The sequence below is a fragment of the Hetaerina americana genome, unplaced genomic scaffold (genome assembly GCF_022747635.1).
Source record: "Hetaerina americana unplaced genomic scaffold, ioHetAmer1.1.p SCAF_2, whole genome shotgun sequence".
NCBI classification, from domain to species: Eukaryota; Metazoa; Arthropoda; class Insecta; order Odonata; family Calopterygidae; genus Hetaerina; species Hetaerina americana.
In genome coordinates this window covers 109,824,117-109,845,325 of record NW_027286763.1, presented here as the reverse complement: position 1 = coordinate 109,845,325, position 21,209 = coordinate 109,824,117, and the positions used below count along the sequence as shown (strand labels likewise).

The 21,209-nt window shown below is 37.1% G+C and overlaps 1 protein-coding gene across 1 annotated transcript in view; it reads left to right on the top strand.

Moving 5' to 3' along the window:
* The window catches only part of Oatp30B (Organic anion transporting polypeptide 30B), a 44,453-nt gene that overhangs the window by 8,196 nt on the left and 15,048 nt on the right, over positions 1 to 21,209 (top strand). Inside the window, exons 4-10 of the mRNA XM_071585938.1 lie at positions 810 to 980; positions 7,003 to 7,209; positions 8,159 to 8,266; positions 11,031 to 11,462; positions 12,058 to 12,222; positions 14,478 to 14,676; positions 15,092 to 15,270. Coding sequence (XP_071442039.1) covers positions 810 to 980; positions 7,003 to 7,209; positions 8,159 to 8,266; positions 11,031 to 11,462; positions 12,058 to 12,222; positions 14,478 to 14,676; positions 15,092 to 15,270 — 1,461 coding nt within the window. The remainder of the gene's footprint in view (positions 1 to 809; positions 981 to 7,002; positions 7,210 to 8,158; positions 8,267 to 11,030; positions 11,463 to 12,057; positions 12,223 to 14,477; positions 14,677 to 15,091; positions 15,271 to 21,209) is intronic.

The window sequence follows — 21,209 nt, the reverse complement described above, 5'->3', positions numbered from 1 at the left end:
CTTGCAGCGGCTTGCAGGGTATTATGTAGATGTTACGAGGCAACAAGGTGATTTTCATGACTATTTTATTCATATCAGAAAAGCTTTTGTGATCTGAAGCATATTGGTCTCCAGTTATTTAGAAATATATCTAAGTAGCTTAGAGTCTCCATGATCACCTCTTTGTATAATTGAAGGATAAAGCCTTTTTAAAATCCAAATATTTGTACTCAATTTAAGAATATCTTTCTACTTAAAGCCATCATTATTTTGAAATAGTATTCTTACAACATCAAATTGTATTGTTTCAGTAATTAACTTTTGTACCAATCCTTGACGTTCCTTATATCTGCACTTAAATTCATAATCTTTGAAAATAGACATATTAATATTTTATTTACTTTACAAAATCTGTTAAGTAATTTTGAGTCATCCAAGCCAAGCAGGAAGCCTGGCACAATGCTCTTTGCCCTTCCCTTGGAAATCAAATGATCTCCTACTATTAGGCCTTGTTATATATACCTGTAATGTCTCCTTAAATCGAATTGTTTTGTAATGTAAACATTAAATTAATTTGGATATTACCAACAAATCCGACTTCGTAAACAGAAGATTGTTCATTATTGAATGCAAATATTGTAACCCCAGTAACATCTGTCCGTCAGTTATAGTGAGTAGTTTTGAATTCAACTTGCAGTCATTAAACTGAGTTTTGACCTTAACCAGAGGTTAAAGTTGACTTTCAGTTTAACAGGACATTATAAAACCTGTTCTTAGCTGGCTCTGGTGGCTGATGGCAAATTAACACTGATTAACTGTTCTTTTGACAGGTTCTGTAATAATGGGAATAGGGTCAATGGTCTTCATGATCCCTCACTTTGTCGCTGAGCCACACTCGGGTGATGACCCTGCCTCAGGTGCTAATTCCACTTCGGACAACATCTGCAGGATAGTAGCGTCAATTCGTGAGCAGGACATGGGTCTCGGTCGCCTTGGTTCAGGTGAGGTTCAAATATATCTGCTTGTCAGATAGAGAATGGTTTCTGTTCACATGGTCTTATTTAAAAACATGAGTGAAAAAAATTAAATGACAATTACAAATATTCAGCCTCTGTTGACATTATGAACTATGGAATACTAGAATTTCTTGCCATGATTCAAGAAAAAAATTATGTTTTCTTTCTGACATATTTTTTACCATGTTTACATGGATTATTACCATGGAACTACAAAATAATGTATGTACCTATCGGACCATTCCATATGACTTGTGTGAAACTTTGCATCCACTCCTTAGTTGTGTGCATCAAATCTATTTGGAAAAATACCCTCTGCATTAAAAAAGTACCACTCCGCACTGTACTCCACTTTTTGCATATTTGACCAGATCCTGCTTTGGGAATTTTTTGCTATGATCTTCATTTTGGTGGTGGAATTTTCCAGAAACATTTTTTTATCCTCCGCAAGGTTTTGAGTCTGTAGTGGCTTTAGAACAGAGTACAAATGGCAGGGTTAACTGGTTTATTGTTGAAGTTATATTTTGATGAACCAATTCATAAAGAAATCTTCCCTTCCAGCTAATGTCAGACACTCGGACATCCCGGGGAGGCAATGAGAAGAAATGCATGTGGCATTAGGAATTTTTGTCATTATAAACATCGTACACAAACCCTCGCTGAAAAATCATTTCAGCAACGATCCCTTTCTTGACATATTATTGTATCCCAAACAGATTCTTGAGATTGTTTCAGCATTTTTACTTTTTTGCCAATAATGGTGATGAAAAAACTTTGTAAAATTTATCATAGAATTAGTATACCAAGGAAATATTCACTGAAAGCAAATTAAATTTTCATTGGAGGATTAATAGATAGTAAGCAGTTTTAGGTTTGGAATGAACCACATTTTCAAACAAAACATTTTGAAATATTATGTATTTATTTATTTTATATATTTATTATTCATTGGCTTAAAACCTTTAATTGTTCTCATAAGGCTTGTTTCAATCTAACTCCTATATGAATATTTGGTGCATACTATTATGTACTAAAATTATGGCTGCCCTTATTATTTAAGGCTCTGCGTTCTGGCTTTCAAACACTAAAGATATCCCCAGTTTTGCACTAGCCTCCCATTATGCCATAAATGTTGTACGTAACCTTAAGCAAAGCAGGAAAAATACACCTATATTTGTGAGAAGCAGAGTATTGCCAAAGTGAAACCATGGCACATGAAAGCACTTCTGTCATGGTAAACATAACACAGTAATGAACTCTAACTTCGGCTTGGTAGGTGATGGTAGAGTTCATTCAGTATTAAGCCCGACGGCATGTGAAATTTACACATCAGGGTGGGGGGGCCAGTTCCTTAATACCCTGTGCCATTTATGGTTTCCCAGGAAGATCTGGTACCCGAAAAATCACATAGGTTGGGTGGAGCTGCAGGTGGCCAAAGAGTCTTGCCCGGGAATCAAGCCTGAGCCCTTCGGTCAGTAGTCCATAGATTTTCCATGATAAAAAATTCTAACAAAGAACATGCAAGCGAGCGATGTTTATAGACTGAATATGTAGTTAAATGTGGTTTTGGGAGATTAGACCATACAGACCAAGAACTTATATTCCATTCAGCAAGGAGAAGGGTGTGCAAATGCCATGTGAAACTCTTCAGAACGGTTTTTTATATCACGGCCCAAAATACATGCATTAAATTTTTATTCAAAATATGAAATCTTCATCAGACTTCTCCACATTCTTGTCTGCAATCCATTTGCTATCTACTGTCCTTATTACTTAGGTAAGGTAGGTAAGGTAAGTTACCGGTTAAGGTAGGGTTTTGGATGGACGCAACTATCAAACAAATATTTTGTTACTCCTAACACAACACAAAATCCAGTATCCTACTCTACATCAGGTCCCTCTTCATCTCTGAGTACTTCCTTCCTCCCTTCATCCCATCCAACATCCCCATCCTGTTCCTTACCTTTCCTCATTTGTCTAACATTCTCCCCTCTTTTACAGTTTTCAACATCCCACTGCCGGTCAATACCCCCTTCAGCCACTTTTCCTGCCTCCATAGCATTTCTCCCAACAAACCCCTCTCTTCGCCCACCATACCAAGTACTTCCTCGTTTGTTTTCTTCTCTGTCCATTTCACCTTCTCCATTCTTCTCCACACCGACATTTCAAAAGCCTCCAGTCTATGTCTATCCTCCTGCTTCAATGACCATGATTCCGCACCATACATAGCTACGCTCCATATCAAAGTTTTTACGAGTCTTTTCTTAACATCCTTACTCAAAGTCCCTGTCATCAACTCCCTCCTCCTTGTGAAAGCCTCTTTGCCTAGTGCAATTCTTCTCCTTACATGCCTACTATTTAGACCGTGTTGGTCCAAAACTCTTCCGAGATACGTAAACTGTTCTACCTGCTCTAGTTTTTGCCCTCCTATTTTAATGTTTAGCTTAGCCTTTTTCTCTCTAGAAAATCGCATTACCTTTGATTTTCATCCCATACCTGTCGCATTGAATTTCCAATTCACTCAGCAATGTTTGCAACCCCTTGGCTGACTGGCAAACTAAAGCTTGGTCATCAGCGAACCTAACTGATTTTACTAATTCCCCGCCCACTTTCATTCCTACCTCCAGCTCTTCCCATGCCTCTTTAATCATTTCCCATGCATACAGGTTGAATAGCAACGGTGATAATGGGCAATCCTGCCTTACGCCTCTTCCCATAACTGCCCATCTGGACTCCCCGTTCCCCACTCGCACCTGAGCAGTCTGAGACATGTACAGGTTGCGGATTAGCCTCCTTTCCCTCCAATCTATTCCTATTTTCTTCGATATACTCATTAGTTTTTCCCGATTCACTCTATCAAACGCTTTTTCGAAATCTACGAAACAGGCAAATACCTCCTGGTTGTATTCTATATTCCTCTCAATTAATAATCTCATTGTTGCAATGGCATCACACATACCTCTCCCCTTCCTAAATCCAAACTGCTCATCCCATAAGTAATCATTTGCCCTACTCTCTATCCTTTTGTTTATGATCCTGAGAACAACTTTAGCTGCGTGGGATATTTAACTTATTGTCCTGTAGTCCTCACATGATGTAGCCTTTACCTTTTTCGGAATAGGAACTAAAACTGATCTCACAAAGTCTTCCGGCCAGATTCCTTCCTCATAGATACTACGAATCAGCCCGTATAGCCTCTTCCTCCCACACTTTCCTAAGCATTTCAATAGTTCCGCAGGAATGTTAGCAACCCCCACGGCCTTATTTAGTTTCATCTCCCTTAGTGCACTTTCTATCTCATCGTTGAGTATGCCTGGACCTAAGCTATCTTCCTCTACGTCATGTTCCTTTTCTATGTCTAACTTTGTTGGTCAAAGTTCTTTACTATACAGTTCTTCAATGTATTCTTTCCATCTCTCTTGGATCTTACTGTTCTTATGGCACAGCTGAAATTCTGATGTCTCAATAAAAATGCTCTCTTCATCAAATCTGTTCAGAAGCTGCTGGGGGATTAGGACGATGCAGTGACTAACATAATGGCTTCCCACCAAAAGGGCCCGAGTCCAAATCCTGGATATGGCAGATATTTTTCAGTGGTACCCTGATCCCTACTTGAGGTGCTTTGTGGTGGAGGGCACTTTGAATGAGTACGCAATCCGTCGAATGAGACGTTAAAATATTTTACCCATTGACATCTTTTTTTAAGAGTAGGCTAATGCTGACACCAGGTTTCTCTCTACCCTTTCTCATTTCCCATGCATCCCAAATGCATTCTGCAAATGACCTCTGTTGTTGGTTGCCTCCATTATAAACTACTCATACTAAAGTTGCGGCTCCTAAGGATTGAGGGACAACCATTGATTTCCTAGAATACTACCTTGATCAAAATGTTCCCGGAATAACCACCGTGTGGCGCTCCCATCGTTCCGATTTGAGTTCTGTTTTTTTTGTTAAATTGGTACATCTGTTGTTGATATTCCCTTTAAATCTTAGTGTCATAACTTGACATTTGCAACAGTTACGTAGCCAAGAGTACATCTATCTCTGTGTGTGTTGGCGATTTTTTACAATTTCAGAAATGGATTTAAATTTGCAACAACGAACTTGTATTAAATTTTGCGTAAAAAACGGATTTAGTGGCGCACGGACGTTGGAAATGTTGGAAAAGTGTTTCGGCAACGATTCTCTAAAAAAAACGGTCGTTTACCAGTGGCACGAGCGGTTCAGAAGTGGTCGTGAGTCAATCGAAGATGATGAACGCAGTGGCAGACCATCGACATCGAAAGTCGGTGAAAAAATTGATAAAGTAAAAGAAATGTTGGTCAATAACCGCAAATTAACCATCAGAGAAATAGCGGAGGACTTGAACATTGCCTATGGATCCGCCCAAGACATTGTGGTTAATGATTTGGGTTTCCGTCGTGTAGCATGCCAAAAGACCTCAATTTCATGCAAAAAAGAGACCGTGTTGACGTCGCAAAAGACATGATTTGCGAGGCTGAATCCGATCCCACATTCATCAAAAGGATCATTACTGGAGACGAGACGTGGGTTTATGAGTACGACACGCAATCCAGACATCAGGCAAGTGAATGGCGTTCACCAAATGAGCCGAGACCAAAAAAACCACGTCGTTTTCAGTCAAAAAAGAAGGCAATGCTGACGGTTTTCATGGATTACAACGGTGTAGTGCATCATGAATTTTTGCCAGAAGGCCAGACAGTAAACAAAGAGTATTATTTGGGCGTTATGAGACGTTTGCGTGAAGCAATTCGCCGAAAGAGACCAGAAATGTGGGCAGAAAACTCGTGGATTTTGCACCATGATAACGCACCGTCGCACAGTGCTATCATTATTCGTAATTTTTTGACGAAAAATGCAACAAATACCATCCAACAGCCACCGAATTCACCTGATTTGGCTCCCTGTGACTTCTTTCTGTTCAATCGAGTTAAAAAACCATTACGGGGAACGCGTTTTAGCAGCCGAGAGGAAGTAATGGAAAAATCGCAGGAAGCACTGATGGACATGCCGAAAACCGAATATAAAAAATGTTTCGAGGATTGGATCAAGCGCTGGCATAAGTGTGTTGCAGTCGATGGGGATTACTTTGAAGGGGACAATATAGATTTAGATGAATAAACTTGTATTTTTAATTTTCTGAATAAATTCCGGGAAATTTTTGATCAAGGTAGTACTTCATCCTGAGAAACACTTCATTGTGAAAGATCTTTCTGACGTGAAAAAATGAAACAATTGCGGAGTTGGGAAAATATTTCTGCATGCATGAAAAAACTAAAAAGGTTTGAACTAAAGTTTTAAAAAGACTGAGCGTATTTCCTCTGTGAAAGTGTAATTAACAAACAGCTGTATAATTGTTGCATCAAAACTTGATAATTCTTAAGCCAAATAAAAAGTAAGGTTTTGAAAATAAAAATGCAATTCCATATTCAGAAACATTTTGTAGGTTTAAATATTGCCTGGAGCGTTAAAAGAGACTTGAGATTTTTACAACCTCACAATATAATATTATTTTAAGCATTTTAGTAACTACAATGCAACAATATCAGAGAGTAAAAATAATTTTCCATGACCAAGATTCGAACCAGGATCCCTTTATGTCCAGCCGAGTGCTTCAGCCAGTTAAGCTACCAAGGCATCCTCTTATACCCTGAGATTTTGGGGTGCCGAATATCCCAAAATCTCAGGAGTCATGGCGAATGATTTTTACACTCTAACATTGTTGCATTTTAATGCACATTTAAAGGTAGTACTCCGTTAAAAGTTATTGTCACAAAATCTCCTGAAGTTTCTTGGAAATTTGGTAACTGTTTTGAATTTGGTAGAATATGAAAGTAAGTTGTTCTTACCTCATACCTAATGTGACAAGACATTGGTCTGAAAGCAGGGAGGATGAAAAACGATTAATTTTTGCCGTATTAATTTTTTTATTAATTATTTGATTAATCATTCTCATTGAAAATGTTTTAACGTTATATTTTTTCAGGCCTTTCGTCTCCTCCCTTAGCACCTCCCAACAATCTCCATTCTCGAGGAGATAACTGCATACAAGGATCTCCATCGACAGCTGGTCCTGTCATCCTCTTCCTTGTTGCACAGCTGCTTCTAGGCTGTGGAGGCTCGCCACTTTTTACTTTGGGGACTACTTACATTGATGACCATGTTCGTCCTGAATCAGCCTCACTCTACATTGGTAATTTGTTTCTGAATCTTAATTAAGCCTCAGAAAAGAGATCTATGAATGATTGTATCAATTAATGATGATGGTAATTAAATAAACATTTATTTTTAACTGAATATTATTTTTAATATATCATTCCAAAAGTATCATGCTCACACGAATGAGTAAAATGATCTAGTTGAAATTTAAGTTTCATGGTAATTGCTCAAATATCATTGGTACGTCAAAGGGTTTCATATGGTAAATCAAATATAATCAAAGATGGAATCAAATCATGTCATAGAACCAGTCTCATTTTGACCATAATGTGAATTTTTATCAATAACGAATAGCGCTATTGTTAAATTTTCATAGCTTGGCCTCACCAGTTGTAATTTGGTTAAAATACCATTGAAATTCATTGCACTGTAAAATTTTAAGTCATACAGTATTCACCTGGCTCAAAGGCATTTAAAAGTGCAGAGCTGAAATCATATTTCATACAATTAAGATGTTATTTCAACATGCTAAGGCAAGGTGGAAAAGTAAACCTAATATGTGCTTGCCTGCACATTTTCTAATTTCTTATATTTTTAGGTTGTCAAATGATGAACTAAAAGTATTTTGGAGGAAAAAATGAAATGAATAATGTATTTAACTTGTATGTAATTAAATACTTATAAAACTTGAAGTAGTAGTCCACTCTTCAATGGTAAAAATGTAAATCTTGAGTGCTCTTATACCTGTATTTGAAATTTGCATTTTTAGATTTTCATAGTTTGATCGTAATAGTCTCTGTTAATTATCTATGTATTTTGGAAACAGTCCGCAAGGAGATATTCTTAAGCTTTTGATAGTTGTCTTGAAGAAACTTTTGTAGTTAATGTTGTGAACCAAACATAAATATGAAGATTGAGTGCATAGTATGAAAGATTATGTTGATTAGGTTCATCATAAACATTTTATGAATTTTGTATTCTAGGTTGCATGTACAGCATGGCAGCTTTTGGGCCTGTTTGTGGATTTCTCCTGGGTGCATATTTGCTTTCTTTCCACATGGACTCCTTCTCTAGTGAACCTATCACAATAGGTGAGTCAAATCCTGTTAGTCAACTTGAATGATGTATTTTTCATCTATTTTTTTGAACATTGCTATGTGTTTGTTTTGAGCAAGTCTTCTAAAATGGAGAATAACTTTATTTAGTGAAAGTTATTTTGTGAATGAAGTGATATATATGATTACGAGCCAGTTATATTGAAGTGTCAATAGTTTAGGGTAGTACACACGTTCCAACATAAGGATTTTGTTCTATGAATTTTAATCCACTTCAGTTGGGAATCAAAGAATAGGTGATAAAGTTTAATGGAGTGAATAAGCCAGCAGGAAACATGGGCCCTCATACAGTATGTACCCGCTCTATGATGGAAAACAACAAAATTATTTCATTTTAGAATGCACGTAGTGAAGCATACTTATATACCATCAAATGTGTATGCTTTCCCTGTTGTAGATTATACCACAGGCAATTAATTTAGATACTCCATACTTGCGTATTAACTTGTGTATAGCACATACCCACATCGAATTCAAACCCTGTAAAAATAATAAAGGACCCAAGTTTAAATATTTGAGTTTGATAAAGATTATGTTTCCATTATAGTGAATATTAATAGGAGCATTCATAATACGTAACATAGAATTTTACATGTTTGAGAGTATTATCATATCAGCAATGACTTAATAATAATACTATCACATGTGGCAGTGGAATTGTAAAATCATTCACATAGTCCTTTCCATTTAGAAATCACTCTGTGATTGAAGAACTTATCTACAATTTAGTAAAATCCAACTCTCTAAGTTTAATGCAGTAGAATGCATGAAAAATTTTGAGAAGAGCTTTTCTTACCGACCTTTGATCGTAGTCACGTGCATAGTGTAAAGGACGGTAACCTTTTCATCTGTTATTTTAGGATCAAGGTGTATTTTGGGGTATCATTAAACATAGTCAGTCTTATACCTTGGGAGACTCAATTTGTAGGAACAGGGAGGAAAAGCATCAAGGACGTGATGCAATCCTAAGAGAAGGGGGACTTTCTAACTTTGAAAATGCTGACCTTTTGACATGCTCATTTGAGGATCACTTTACAAGCCTACATCAAGGGAGGGCTGTGAAGATGAAACTGGACTATTAAACATCAGTGGAATAATGTATTACTTCTGGAAGCTGCTTGTTTGAGAAGCTGGGATGCTTGTGAGATGTATTATTATATGGTTTTCTACAGATTACGTACGTTTTCGCTAGACACAGCCCACACCACAGTACAATGACACAGGCCCCTGCCTCTCATAACAAACCAAAATCTGATAACCAACACTACAATTGTGAGATGGATGTAGAGCATTTGGGAATTCGGATGGTGCTTTGGCAGAGGGAGGGTTCGAATACCAGAGGCGGTAGATATTTTTCAGCTGTATCCTGATCGCTACTTGAGGTGCTTTGTGGAGGCCCTTTGAGTGAGTATGCCATCTGGGATGTTAAGCTGCAGACCCCTTGGCGCATTTTGTTGAGAGTAGGCTAATGCTGCTGCTGGGTGTCCCTCCACCCTTAATCCTTTCCTATCCATCCCTAATGGTGCATATGACCTCAGCTGTCAGTTGCCTCCCATAAATACTACTGCTATGTAGAGCATTTATTCAGATGACTGAAGAGGGATAAGGATAGTTGTGGATAGACTTTCCCCTGGGCTGTTTCCCACACTGTTATTCCACCAAGTGAGCAATCAATCCATGTGAATGGACTCACGTGGAGTAGGGGCAGATTATGCAGCATTTTGAACGATTGGTGATACACCTGCTTATTTAGGGTACCTAATTTGCCAGCCTCAGTGGCGGCCGGGTAACATCCTCGCCTACTAACCCAGAGGTCCAAGGTCCAATTCCTAGCTAGATGGTTTTTCTTCTACCTAGGGCTTGGGTGTTTTTCATTGTCTTTCATATAATATTTAGGGGTTAGGCGGAAGGAGGGACTATAAAGTCTAAATCTTGCCCCAATAAAGTTCTTAAATAACTAATTAAATGATTTAGGGGAATCACTAGAAAGATAATCTCCACTTTCCTCTGAAGTACAAAATCAGATTCAGTTTGTGCAGGTTATTATTTACAGCAACTGGTTGTAACGTTTATTCTAATAAAAAGTACAAATTTACTCTTATTGCTGGACAGAGAAATGGACATTTATCCTCTAACCATATTCTTCAGATGGTTCTTCCATATTATTGGGCAAAATCTGCCCTGAGAAACACTAAATGTAATGTTGTACTACATGAGGGTAAATTTGGAATGTGAGTGCAAGTGCTCTGTCTTTTAACAGTGATACATTATCACTATCACGGGGAAAATTGAGGAGTCCTCCTTGTACCTTGGATCCTAAACAATAAATTAATTACCTGTCATTTCATTGCAATACATTATATTAAATATAGCATTTCCCAAGCATTGAACTTTTCTGTGAAGGCAATGTGTGAATATTTTTGTGTATAATACTGTTCTAAAATTTTCACTCCTATGTCTATTCCTTGCATATAATGACATCAATCAAGGTGTAGGCATGTTCTGAAGAGGTCTGAGGGTATCAAATTAGCCAACAATTTTTAAGTACCTAATTATAATTTCATTGCAATAACTTAATGAAATGTCAACATTTCTCATGTTTTGTTCATGAGAAATGTGATATCTCAATGGCTATATATGGTTGTAAATGTTTGGTTCTCTAAGAATATTTGTGTACCAAACCTTTTCCCTCATTTCCGTGGAAAATGATGATTGATAAATAAATAATTCTCTTCCACAGATCCTGGTGATCGCAGATGGGTTGGAATGTGGTGGGGAGGATTCCTGCTTTGTGGGTTGTTGCTGGTGCTTGTCTCGGTGCCATTCTTTGCCTTTCCAAAGACGCTGCACAGGGAAAAGGAGCGTATTCGATTGATGGAGAAGGCTCGAAGGCCACCCATCCCCCACCACCCCACGTCAACCGTGGGCCAGCCGCCTCAGACCTCTCACAGGTTTCCAGCAACGTACGCCTCGTCCCCTCCTTCCTTGGCTGCCTCCCCTCCCCCCCTCTCCCCCAACCCTCCCCCTCCGCCCCCACCTCCCCTCTCCGCCACACAGCGAGCTTCCTCCCTGACATCTGCCGCACCCTCGATTGGGACCCCACGAACTATCGTGCGGGAACCAGTTGTTGCCATGCAGAAAGGGGACAGTGGCTATGGGAAGGATATTAAAGGTGAGGGTCGTGGAAAAATAGACTTCAGAGCTCTGGTCTCATTCAATTTATTAAATTCATAGAGTAATCTTGTAATTTTCATGTGTAATCAAATGTAAATCATGACTCTCTCTCAGTTACTAGGTGGCATGGGTCTATGATTCAATGAAGTCGTTTTCACATTTATTTGCTATAATATCTTGATATTTTTGCTTGTAATTTACTAGCATTTTGCCATGCAATAACTATTTCAAGTGTAAAAATCATTCCCCCTAACTATGATCCTGGTCAGGGTGAATGACTTTACCCTTGAAATCAAATGTTGCGTTGTAATGCACATTAGTGAACGACTCTGTTAAAAGTTACCGTTGTCATATCTCTTGCAGTTTCTTTGAATTAGAGATTTTGCTCTTTTTTTGCAATAGAACACTATACATTATAACATTCTCGTAGCCTTGCCAAGCTTTCTATTCTGTATGTGTACAATGGCTTGGACATGAATATTTCAAATATGCACAATGTTTATCCTTGTAAGAGTGCAATAGTCTGAGATTTTCATAGACTGATTTTGGGTTCATTTTGTAAGTACTGCTTCATGTTATCTCTTGAGTTGCAGATATTCCTCGCTCCATGTGGCGCTTGGTGTGCAATCCTGTGTATGTTGTCACCTGTCTGGGTGCATGCATGGAGCTTATAATTGTATCAGGATTTGTTGTCTTCCTTCCAAAATACCTTGAGACACAATTTAGCCTGGGAAAAAGCCAGGCTAGTGTCTTCACAGGTAAGCAAAATATTAATATCTATCGTTTTTAGATCAAACTATTTAAGCTCAGGACCAGGTTACTTTTTGATAAGCTGATAAATATGGATATGTAGTCTTCCTACCCCAGTTAGCTGTACTTTTTTATGGTCTTGGGATTTTTTCTCAAAGAGAGAGTGTTCCCTCCTGTGTACAGCATGTTACATGCACATGACTCAGAGTTAGTTGCACCTTCACTTTGGAACATTGAAAGGTGACCTCTTTTAGGTTCAGATCCAATAAACTTTAAGCGTATGTTATCTTTACTTCTGCTTGTTGATGATGTTAGCCATCAGTCACTTATATTCAATTATTTGTTTGTGTTTCATCAAATATAAAAGTGAATGATACGTGAAGTACGAATCAGTGATGGACAGTATTAAACACCGCCAATGACTTGAGAGGCATGGATTCAATGATATCATGTGTTAAAAACATTTTTCTGAAATTTATCTCTTTAATGATGCCATTTTTCAGTACTACCCCTCTTTAGAGTCTTTTTGTCACCGTGGTGTTTGAAAAATCAGGATGGCTTATCCAATTTGGAGGGACAGAGATGAGGCGCATAGTCTTAAATTCAACCATTAACTAAAGTTGTTTCAATGTGTAATCTGAGCAATTTAGGAGCATGGCTGTATCAAGATGTTTTGATACATCCATATCATAGCATCATGCAACGGAGGTGAATAACCTTCATTCATATCTTTAATAACATAAACACTCTTTTCAACCCTTTGGTATCAGTAAAATAAATTAGAAGTTCCTGTATATGATAGTGAGTTAATTTCATGTCATTGAATCTTTTAATTTATAGATGTTAAATATAAAACTTTTTACATGGCTGTAGGATTCATTCATGAATGGGCAGATTCTGGGAATATTGATAATGGTTCCTATTTTATTTCTAATGTGTGTACTGTTATATTTAACTGAGTAATTACTTCTCCCAACTTTAGGAAAATTGACAAAATTAAAAGATTGAATCTCTACATTATTGGCATTGGGGACATGAAAAAAGGATGATAGCTGATACATGTACCTATAAAATTTTTGTAACACATTAAAGCTACCCGTTTTAATAAAGACACAATGTGAAAGTAATTCATCATGTTATGTTGATATCTTAATTCAGCCATGTGTTACATAGTTACCTAAATTTTCACTCAATTTGATATGAACTGCCATCAGTAGGGAGATGGCCCAAATAATCATTGAATCAGTGTTATTGACATCTAATGCTTTCCCACATTTGAAAATATACCTATTTAGTTTTGTGGTAATGTTTAAGACGTGATGGAAATATGCACATAAAATGACTGCCTAATAATGGTTGACATTTGTTGTTTTAGGTTTTTGCATTAAGTTATATTTATTTTTAGAAACATCATTGTGATTGATATGGCATGATGAAAGTAAGACCATTTTTATCAGAAGTGCCCAATTTTTTTGGCAGTGGTAAATCATTCATGAACAGTCAGAGATATAAAATTGCCCAGAAAATGCTGAAGTTTTCTTGAGTTTTCTGTCTGGGAGTAGACTATCACAGTTCTCACCTCTCTACATTTTACGTGTTCATCACCACCATGAATGTCATAGTTACTGAATGTTTGGGTTGAAACATATTCATTGCCATACCTTTTATAGTTCTATAAATCATTCTTTGATCTCTTCCCTCCCTAGTTGTTCTAGCTACAAGAGAATTGTATTGTTTCCTCTAAGCTTTTATGGCGAATATAAACACTAAGGAATTCAGTGTTCCAAACAAAATTTCAGAACTTTTTTCAGGTAACATTTCTTCCAGAAAATGAATTAGCATCTCCGTTTAAAGCTCTCACAAATGTGAACACCATTGATAAATTTTTTCAATGCAATATTATCGATTCATGAAATAACAATATACCTGTTTAGGTAATCCTTTTAACTTAACTATCAAACCAGTTGAATAGATTAAGTATATGAACAACATTTGCAGCTAAATCCTTACTATTCGTGTACGGTTTTATAAATCAAAGCTCTGAATGCTCCAAATTGAAAGAAATATGAAGCTGCTGTGAAATATCAATGCCCTGGTTCTGGTCATGAACTTGGAGAAGTGTGTTATATAAATATAATTAGTAAATAGATACAGAAAACCTAAAAATGCAATCACCCCCTCCTTAAAGGGCATGACTTTGTTTTTTTCAGGGTATATTTTGTAATATAGTTTTTTATTTTATATTTTCTATCCCTTTACATAGGTAGTATTGCCATTCCTGGAGCATGCATTGGAATTTTTATGGGTGGATGTTTGCTGAAAAGATTGGAACTGAGGCCAAAGGGTGCTGTCCAATTTGTTTTAGTGTCAAACTCCATTTGCCTTGCTTGTTACACACTCCTTTTCTTTCTTGGCTGTGACAATGTGAAGATGGCAGGAACTACTATTCCATACTTTAACAGGTACTACACACTTTGGAGGGCATTTTTAGTCATTGATATATTATTTTGTATCTTGCATTAAGATGTTTGACTTTTCCATTAGAGAATTATTTCTAACGTGTGATCACCAATGATTAAGTTTCATAAAAATTACTTCAATATAGCATAACTATGTTTATGCAAGGATAAATATCTTGTATACTTATTTATTTATGAAGAGTAAAAATGCCATCATGGAAAGAATGGATCGTCAATGTTATTGATTTTAAGGAAGATTTTTTTCACTCTGATATTAAATAATTAAAATTAATTTTATTTTCATTTTGAATATCTCTCTTATTGATTTGTGGATACTTTGACTTTGAAATTTTCATTTGTGGTATTGCTTAAGCTTATTTGAATTTGTTTTGATTATGTGCTACTTTCTTGTCAACAGTTCAGGGAAATCTTTGGAACCCTTCCAAGTCAACTTAACTGCAGCGTGCAACTTTGGATGTGAGTGTCGTATGACTGACGTAGAGCCTGTCTGTGGTAACAATGGCCTCACCTACTTCTCTCCGTGTCATGCCGGCTGCACTGCCCTTTCGTCTCGGTCAAATTACACCAACTGTGCCTGTAAGTGATCAAATTCCATAGTGTACGCTGTAAGACATCACTTCTTAATAGTGCTGTCGAAATAATCTGTAGCATTACAAAATGGGTCGTAAAAGAGGAACAACCTTGCCCAGGGATCAGGTATCCCTTGCTCTCCCTATGGATCATGTTTTCACCTATATTTGTGCCCATCCATTCGCTCTTTTCCATCTCAATCTCTCCTAAGAACCACAAGTTTCCTCCCACTTGTCTTTCCTATGAATTTGCATGGGCACTTGATTTGAAAGAATACAAAATTTCTTCCCCTTGCTGCCAGTAGGCTATAACATAGCTGTTACAATGTAAATGTGATCACAGAGGGAGAGGCATGGGAAGGATGGCATGTAATATTAGCAATATTATTATTTATAATAATGGTATGATTTATTCATTAATTATTCACAGTACATGGAGCTTATCACACGTCTGGAGAACACTTAACATAAATAGTATACCACATATGCTTGAAACAAACATGGCAATTATCATAGTTGTAAACATCATGATATATATGTGATTTCCACATTTTTCGGGCTGCGTCCGCGTATGTCGTTTAAAAGTACAACAGTTTCGCCAGCTATCCTGCTGGCGTCCTCAGGTCAAGGAGCTGTTGTACTTTTAAACGACATACGCGGACGCAGCCCGAAAAATGTGGAAATCACCTACTCATCGCCGCGGAAACCTTCGAACGAACATCATGATATATACATTCTGAATTGAGTCAAAAGTTTATCAGTCAGTATTCATATATACACTGAAGTGGATTTTTGTTCTTGCAAATAATATTTTTCACTTATGCAACTCTGTGAAAATAAAATCTTTGATGTGTTTTAGTACAAGTACATCCTCAAGTAAATTTTTTTATTTGTCTGACAATCGAGTAATTAAGAGGCACATACACCTTACCACAAGATATCCATGTCACTGGGAGAGGGTATAATATTTGTAATGGATTTTGTGTCTGGCTCTAGTTTGGTAGTTGTGGCAAAATGCATTTATTCATGAATCCCTGGAATTCTTCTTAGCAAATATAGCACAATTAAATGTGCCCAAATACAAGAGGGTTAGATTTTTTAAAGTTTGAAAATGAGTTGATGAAAGACAGATGGGGAAAAGGGGGATGGTGAGACCGAAAGCATGAAGGATGAGTTTTGAGGGGGAATTGAGAGGTTTCACTGAATGTTAAGTTGGTGAAAGAAAAATAGTAACAGGCAACTTGAATGGATGGAGATAGTTATTTAGCTATTATGGGAGGTGAACCAACAGCCAGGGTCATTTTTTGCCGTTAGTAAGCGGTGGGTAATTTAGAAGTGGTAGGAAAATCCACCATTGGCATGAGCCTACTCTTAGCAACAGATGCCAAGGGGTCACACAATTGAATGGCCCATCCAACACATGGCATACTCATTGAAAGTACTCTCCGTATAGCACCCCAAGTAGGAATCGGGATACCATTGAAAAATTTTGATAACTCTGGGATTTGAACCCAAGCCCTCAGGATAAGAAGCCATTACATTAACTACTGCACCATCCCAAGGTGTGGATGTTGGAAGGAATGTTGCTGTAAAGTTGGTAGGGTAATTTTATAACAATAATAATTCGGCTTCATTCGGGTAAGATTGAGACTGTGGCCATCCCTTCTTCCATCTAAGCCGTCATCAAATACATTCAATGAAAATGTAATTGCATTTGAGAGCTAAATAATACAAAGAAGAACTAGATAGTGACAATCAATTTACATTGAATATACAAGAGTACAAAGAGTGTTGAAAGATTTGCAAAATTGTGGGAGAAATGTAAGGAATAAGGTAAGAAATTTTATGACCCAAGAGTAAATAAAATGGGGAAAAAACTTGTTGACCAGGTGTGCAGTAAGAGGGTTATTCTTCCTAATTGCAATTATTAAGCTTAAATTGATTAATTTTCATCTACGGTGAATGGGTGGTTCTGAGAGCTTGATTGAATTTGGTTGTGTATGATTGAAAACGGTGTGTTAGTGAGGAATATGAGGGCAATGAGTGGCACTGAGTGACCATGGTTCAGTAGTTTTTCAAAATTAGATTGCAGGAGGAAGTGGGTGACACTGAAGATTAGAGCACAAAAGCCATTGAGAGTAAATGTAAGAAATGAAAGTTTAAAAACATGTGAATATGGTGTGGATGCATGGTTAAGCAATAAGCTGAAATGGAATTGCGTGGAATTGGAATAATATATTACGAACGGAAATTGGAGTGATGCTTGGGGAAGCTCGGAAGGAGTGATTGTCGAGTGTGTTGACGGTGTGTGTGAAAGAGGTGAAGTGAGGAAATTGAAGAGTGACGGTGCCTGGGAAAAGGAAGAAGTGGACGGTTCTGCACAAGATATAAATGAAAAAAGAATGCAACAATTTCAGAGCGTAAAAATCATTTGCCTTGACTGGGACTCGAACCCAGATCCCTCAATATCCGGTCGAGTGCTTTAGCCACTTAAGCTACCGAGGCGTCCTCTTAAACTCTGAAATTTTGGGGCTTTTAAAGGAACTAGATCTTATGACGAATGTATGGTATTTCGTCATAACATCTAGTTCCTTTAAAAGCCCCAAAATTTCAGAGTTTAAGAGGACGCCTCGGTAGCTTAAGTGGCTAAAGCACTCGACCGGATATTGAGGGATCTGGGTTCGAGTCCCAGTCAAGGCGAATGATTTTTACGCTCTGAAATTGTTGCATTGAAATGCACATTAGCGGATGACTCCGTTAAAAGTTACTGTTGCGGCATCTCCCGCAGTTTCTTTGGAATGAAAAAAGAATGTTAAAAGGTGATTGCTGTTAAAATTAAGGAAACTTGGTCTACGTTTTTACCATGCTAAAGGGTATGAATAAAAAATGTCGTGAAAGAAATAATACATATGGCAGATACAGAAAAATTCCAGAGTGGTTGTGAAGGAAATGAATAGTTGCTTGGAAATGGTTGAAAAGAAAGACATCCTATCACCCTGGCTACACCATCGCTGTGGTTCCGCGAGATTTACAGGGAGTCCTGCTTGCCTTGTGACATAGAAAATGAAATTGAGGCTAAATTTGTGTAAAATGAAAGTAGTTATGTCTGACAAGGAGGATGGGAAGAATGATTGCTTAGCAAGTGTATGTATCAAAGTTATCAAAAAAATGTATAATTTTTTTGTACCATGGAAGAAGGGTTGCAAAAGACTGTAGGATGGATTGAGAATGCTTTTTAGTGGTTTTTTAAGTAGTTTTTGTAGTGCTTATATATAAAAATGAATGTTTGCTCAAGGCAGCAAAAATGGTATTGTGCTATAAGGGAGGGCAATTGGATATGACAGGATGAGCATAAATATTGACTAATTGCAGTGTTTATCGTGCACTTGATGAATGTTCACCGTAAAAACAGAAGAGACTGGGTGTGAAATGACTGGGCCACCTAATAATGTGGATTGGATGCATTGTATTAGGGGACAGAGAAGTGTGCTATGCCGAATTGGTAATCTGGATAGATGAGTGTTAGATTTACATATAGTGTCATATTGTGTGTGAGAGATGAGTAAATGGTTTGAGAGGAAGTGGTTGAATAAGAAAATCATGGGTAAATGTGGCCAGGGATACTCTCAATCAAGATAAGGAATATTAGAAATCTCGGGAACAGAAGGACATGCATCAGACAATTTTGATAATGAAAGAGGTTAGAAAAGTTTTCAGGGATATGAATGTGTGGAAGAAATTAATGAAAGGGTTGCAGAAGGTCTTCGCAAATGTTTCCTGTTAAAAAATAAAATCAATTTTTTTTGGTTTTGCCTACCTTGAAAGGGAGCAGTGTGAAAGGTATTTAACTTATGTATGTAATTAACACTGACCATGCAGGGAACGATTATTTTATCCTTGCAAATATTTAATGCCATAATTCAGCCTAAATGTGAATAATAATTGAGATGGGTTGATGCAATGATCATAAGCATAATGAATTTGAAAATTGGTTCAATTTTGTTACCATGTCTGCTTAAGTCTTGTTAAAACTAAGAGAAAAAAATTCTTCAGGTTCTTGCCAAAGAGATTTCATTTATGAATTTTTTAATTTAAGGTGTGCCACCCCTACCATAGTAAAATGGGCACTTATTCTGGGAGTAGAGAGTTAGTCATAATCTGTGTTGTAATGGATGATGAACAGAAGAAATGCTTTTACAGAGAGCAGAGTTTTTCATGTTCCAACCTTACATTTGGATAATATGTAAAAACAACTGTATGTATCCCTAGAGGGAGCAGATTTTATCTCTGGTGGGAGATAATTGAAAATTTTGATGGTCTCATGATAGGGACTCTTATTATAAATAGTAGAAGAGTGGCAGGATAAATGTACATCAACACTCTTTTGAGTATTATGCCCATGTACTTGAGTATCTGTGCTTTGTTGTCTCCTATTATCCATAGTATACATGCATGAGTAATAAATATACAGACAAGGTAAAGAGAGAATTTTCAAATCTTTAAAATAAGGCTTGCAAGTTGGCCATGCGGGTAGTTTTGCTCTATACCTGATACATAATTTTTGCATTATACAAACTCTATGGAAGCCAGGTGATGCTCTCCATAAAATAATTCCGTTGCTCATATGTGACTAAAAGTTGCTGTAGTGAACCATTTTTAGTATATTTAAATCTGCTATGTTTTGTAAGATTTTTTAGAATAAATCCACTTTTTGCCAAAGTAGAAATTGGGTCATTGGTATGGATCCCCCCAGTATAACCTAGTTAATCATCAGTTACTCTTGTCCAAATTAGGACACTATGGCATCAGAGGTATCCCTTATAACTGGATCAAATCTTACCTCAGCGCAAGGCACCAACAGGTTATTTTGTTAAAGAACGGTACTAATTTTACTTCTCCTAGTAAAGAAGTTACATTAGGTGTACCCCAAGGCTCAGTCTTGGGCCCTATCCTATTTTTACTTTACATTAATGACTTACCAAAAGTTCCAGGAGCCGAGCCAATTTTATATGCTGATGACACTAACGTAATTGTATCAGCACCATCGTTAAACAACTTGACCTTGACAGCAGCTAGAGTTTCCGAACTTCTTTGTGAATGGTGTTCACAAAATTCTCTGAAACTCAACCCTGACAAGTCTGGACTCATATACTTCTCTAATAAAAATAAAGCCCCTGCTTCATTGGCCATAGACCTAGGGGGAACGTGTGTACCCCAAATTTCTAGATCCAAGTTTTTGGGAGTTGTTATAAATAAAAATGTATCATGGGATGAACACATATGCAATCTTCGTAGCAGGTTAAATTCCATTTGCTTTCTTATTAGAAGTATTAGGAAATCTGTAAGCCTTGATATCTTACTTTCAATTTATTACGGAGAATTTTATTCTTTAATTATCTATAGTATTCTGTTCTGGGGTTCTTCCCCTCATTCTGATTCAATTTTTAAAGCTCAAAAATGTTTAATACGATTAATATGCAATGCTCCCTACAATGCACCTTGTCTTTCCTTCTTCAAAAGGTTAAATATTCTGACTGTTCCATGTATTTACATTTATGTCGTATGCATTTTCGCTAAAAGTAATATATCCAATTATATGACAAATGACAACGTTCATTGTCACCAAACCAGAGCCTGCAGAGACCTGCATCAAACTTATTGCAGGACTTTAAATACATCCCTGGGGCCTAAATCAATGGGCCTCCTTGCACTGAACAGGCTCCCTTACGATTTTAAGTACGTAAAGGATCCAGTCCTGTTCAAAAAGAAATTAATATCATTTTTAAGGAAAGAACAGTTTTATTCTGTAATGGAATTCATGGAGAAAAAATAACCATACTGAATATGGAATATATTTTATGCAAAAATTATTATTGTGTCATGCTTTTCTGAATTTCATCATTGTTTAACATCTATATGTACATATGACGTGTCCTATACACTTAT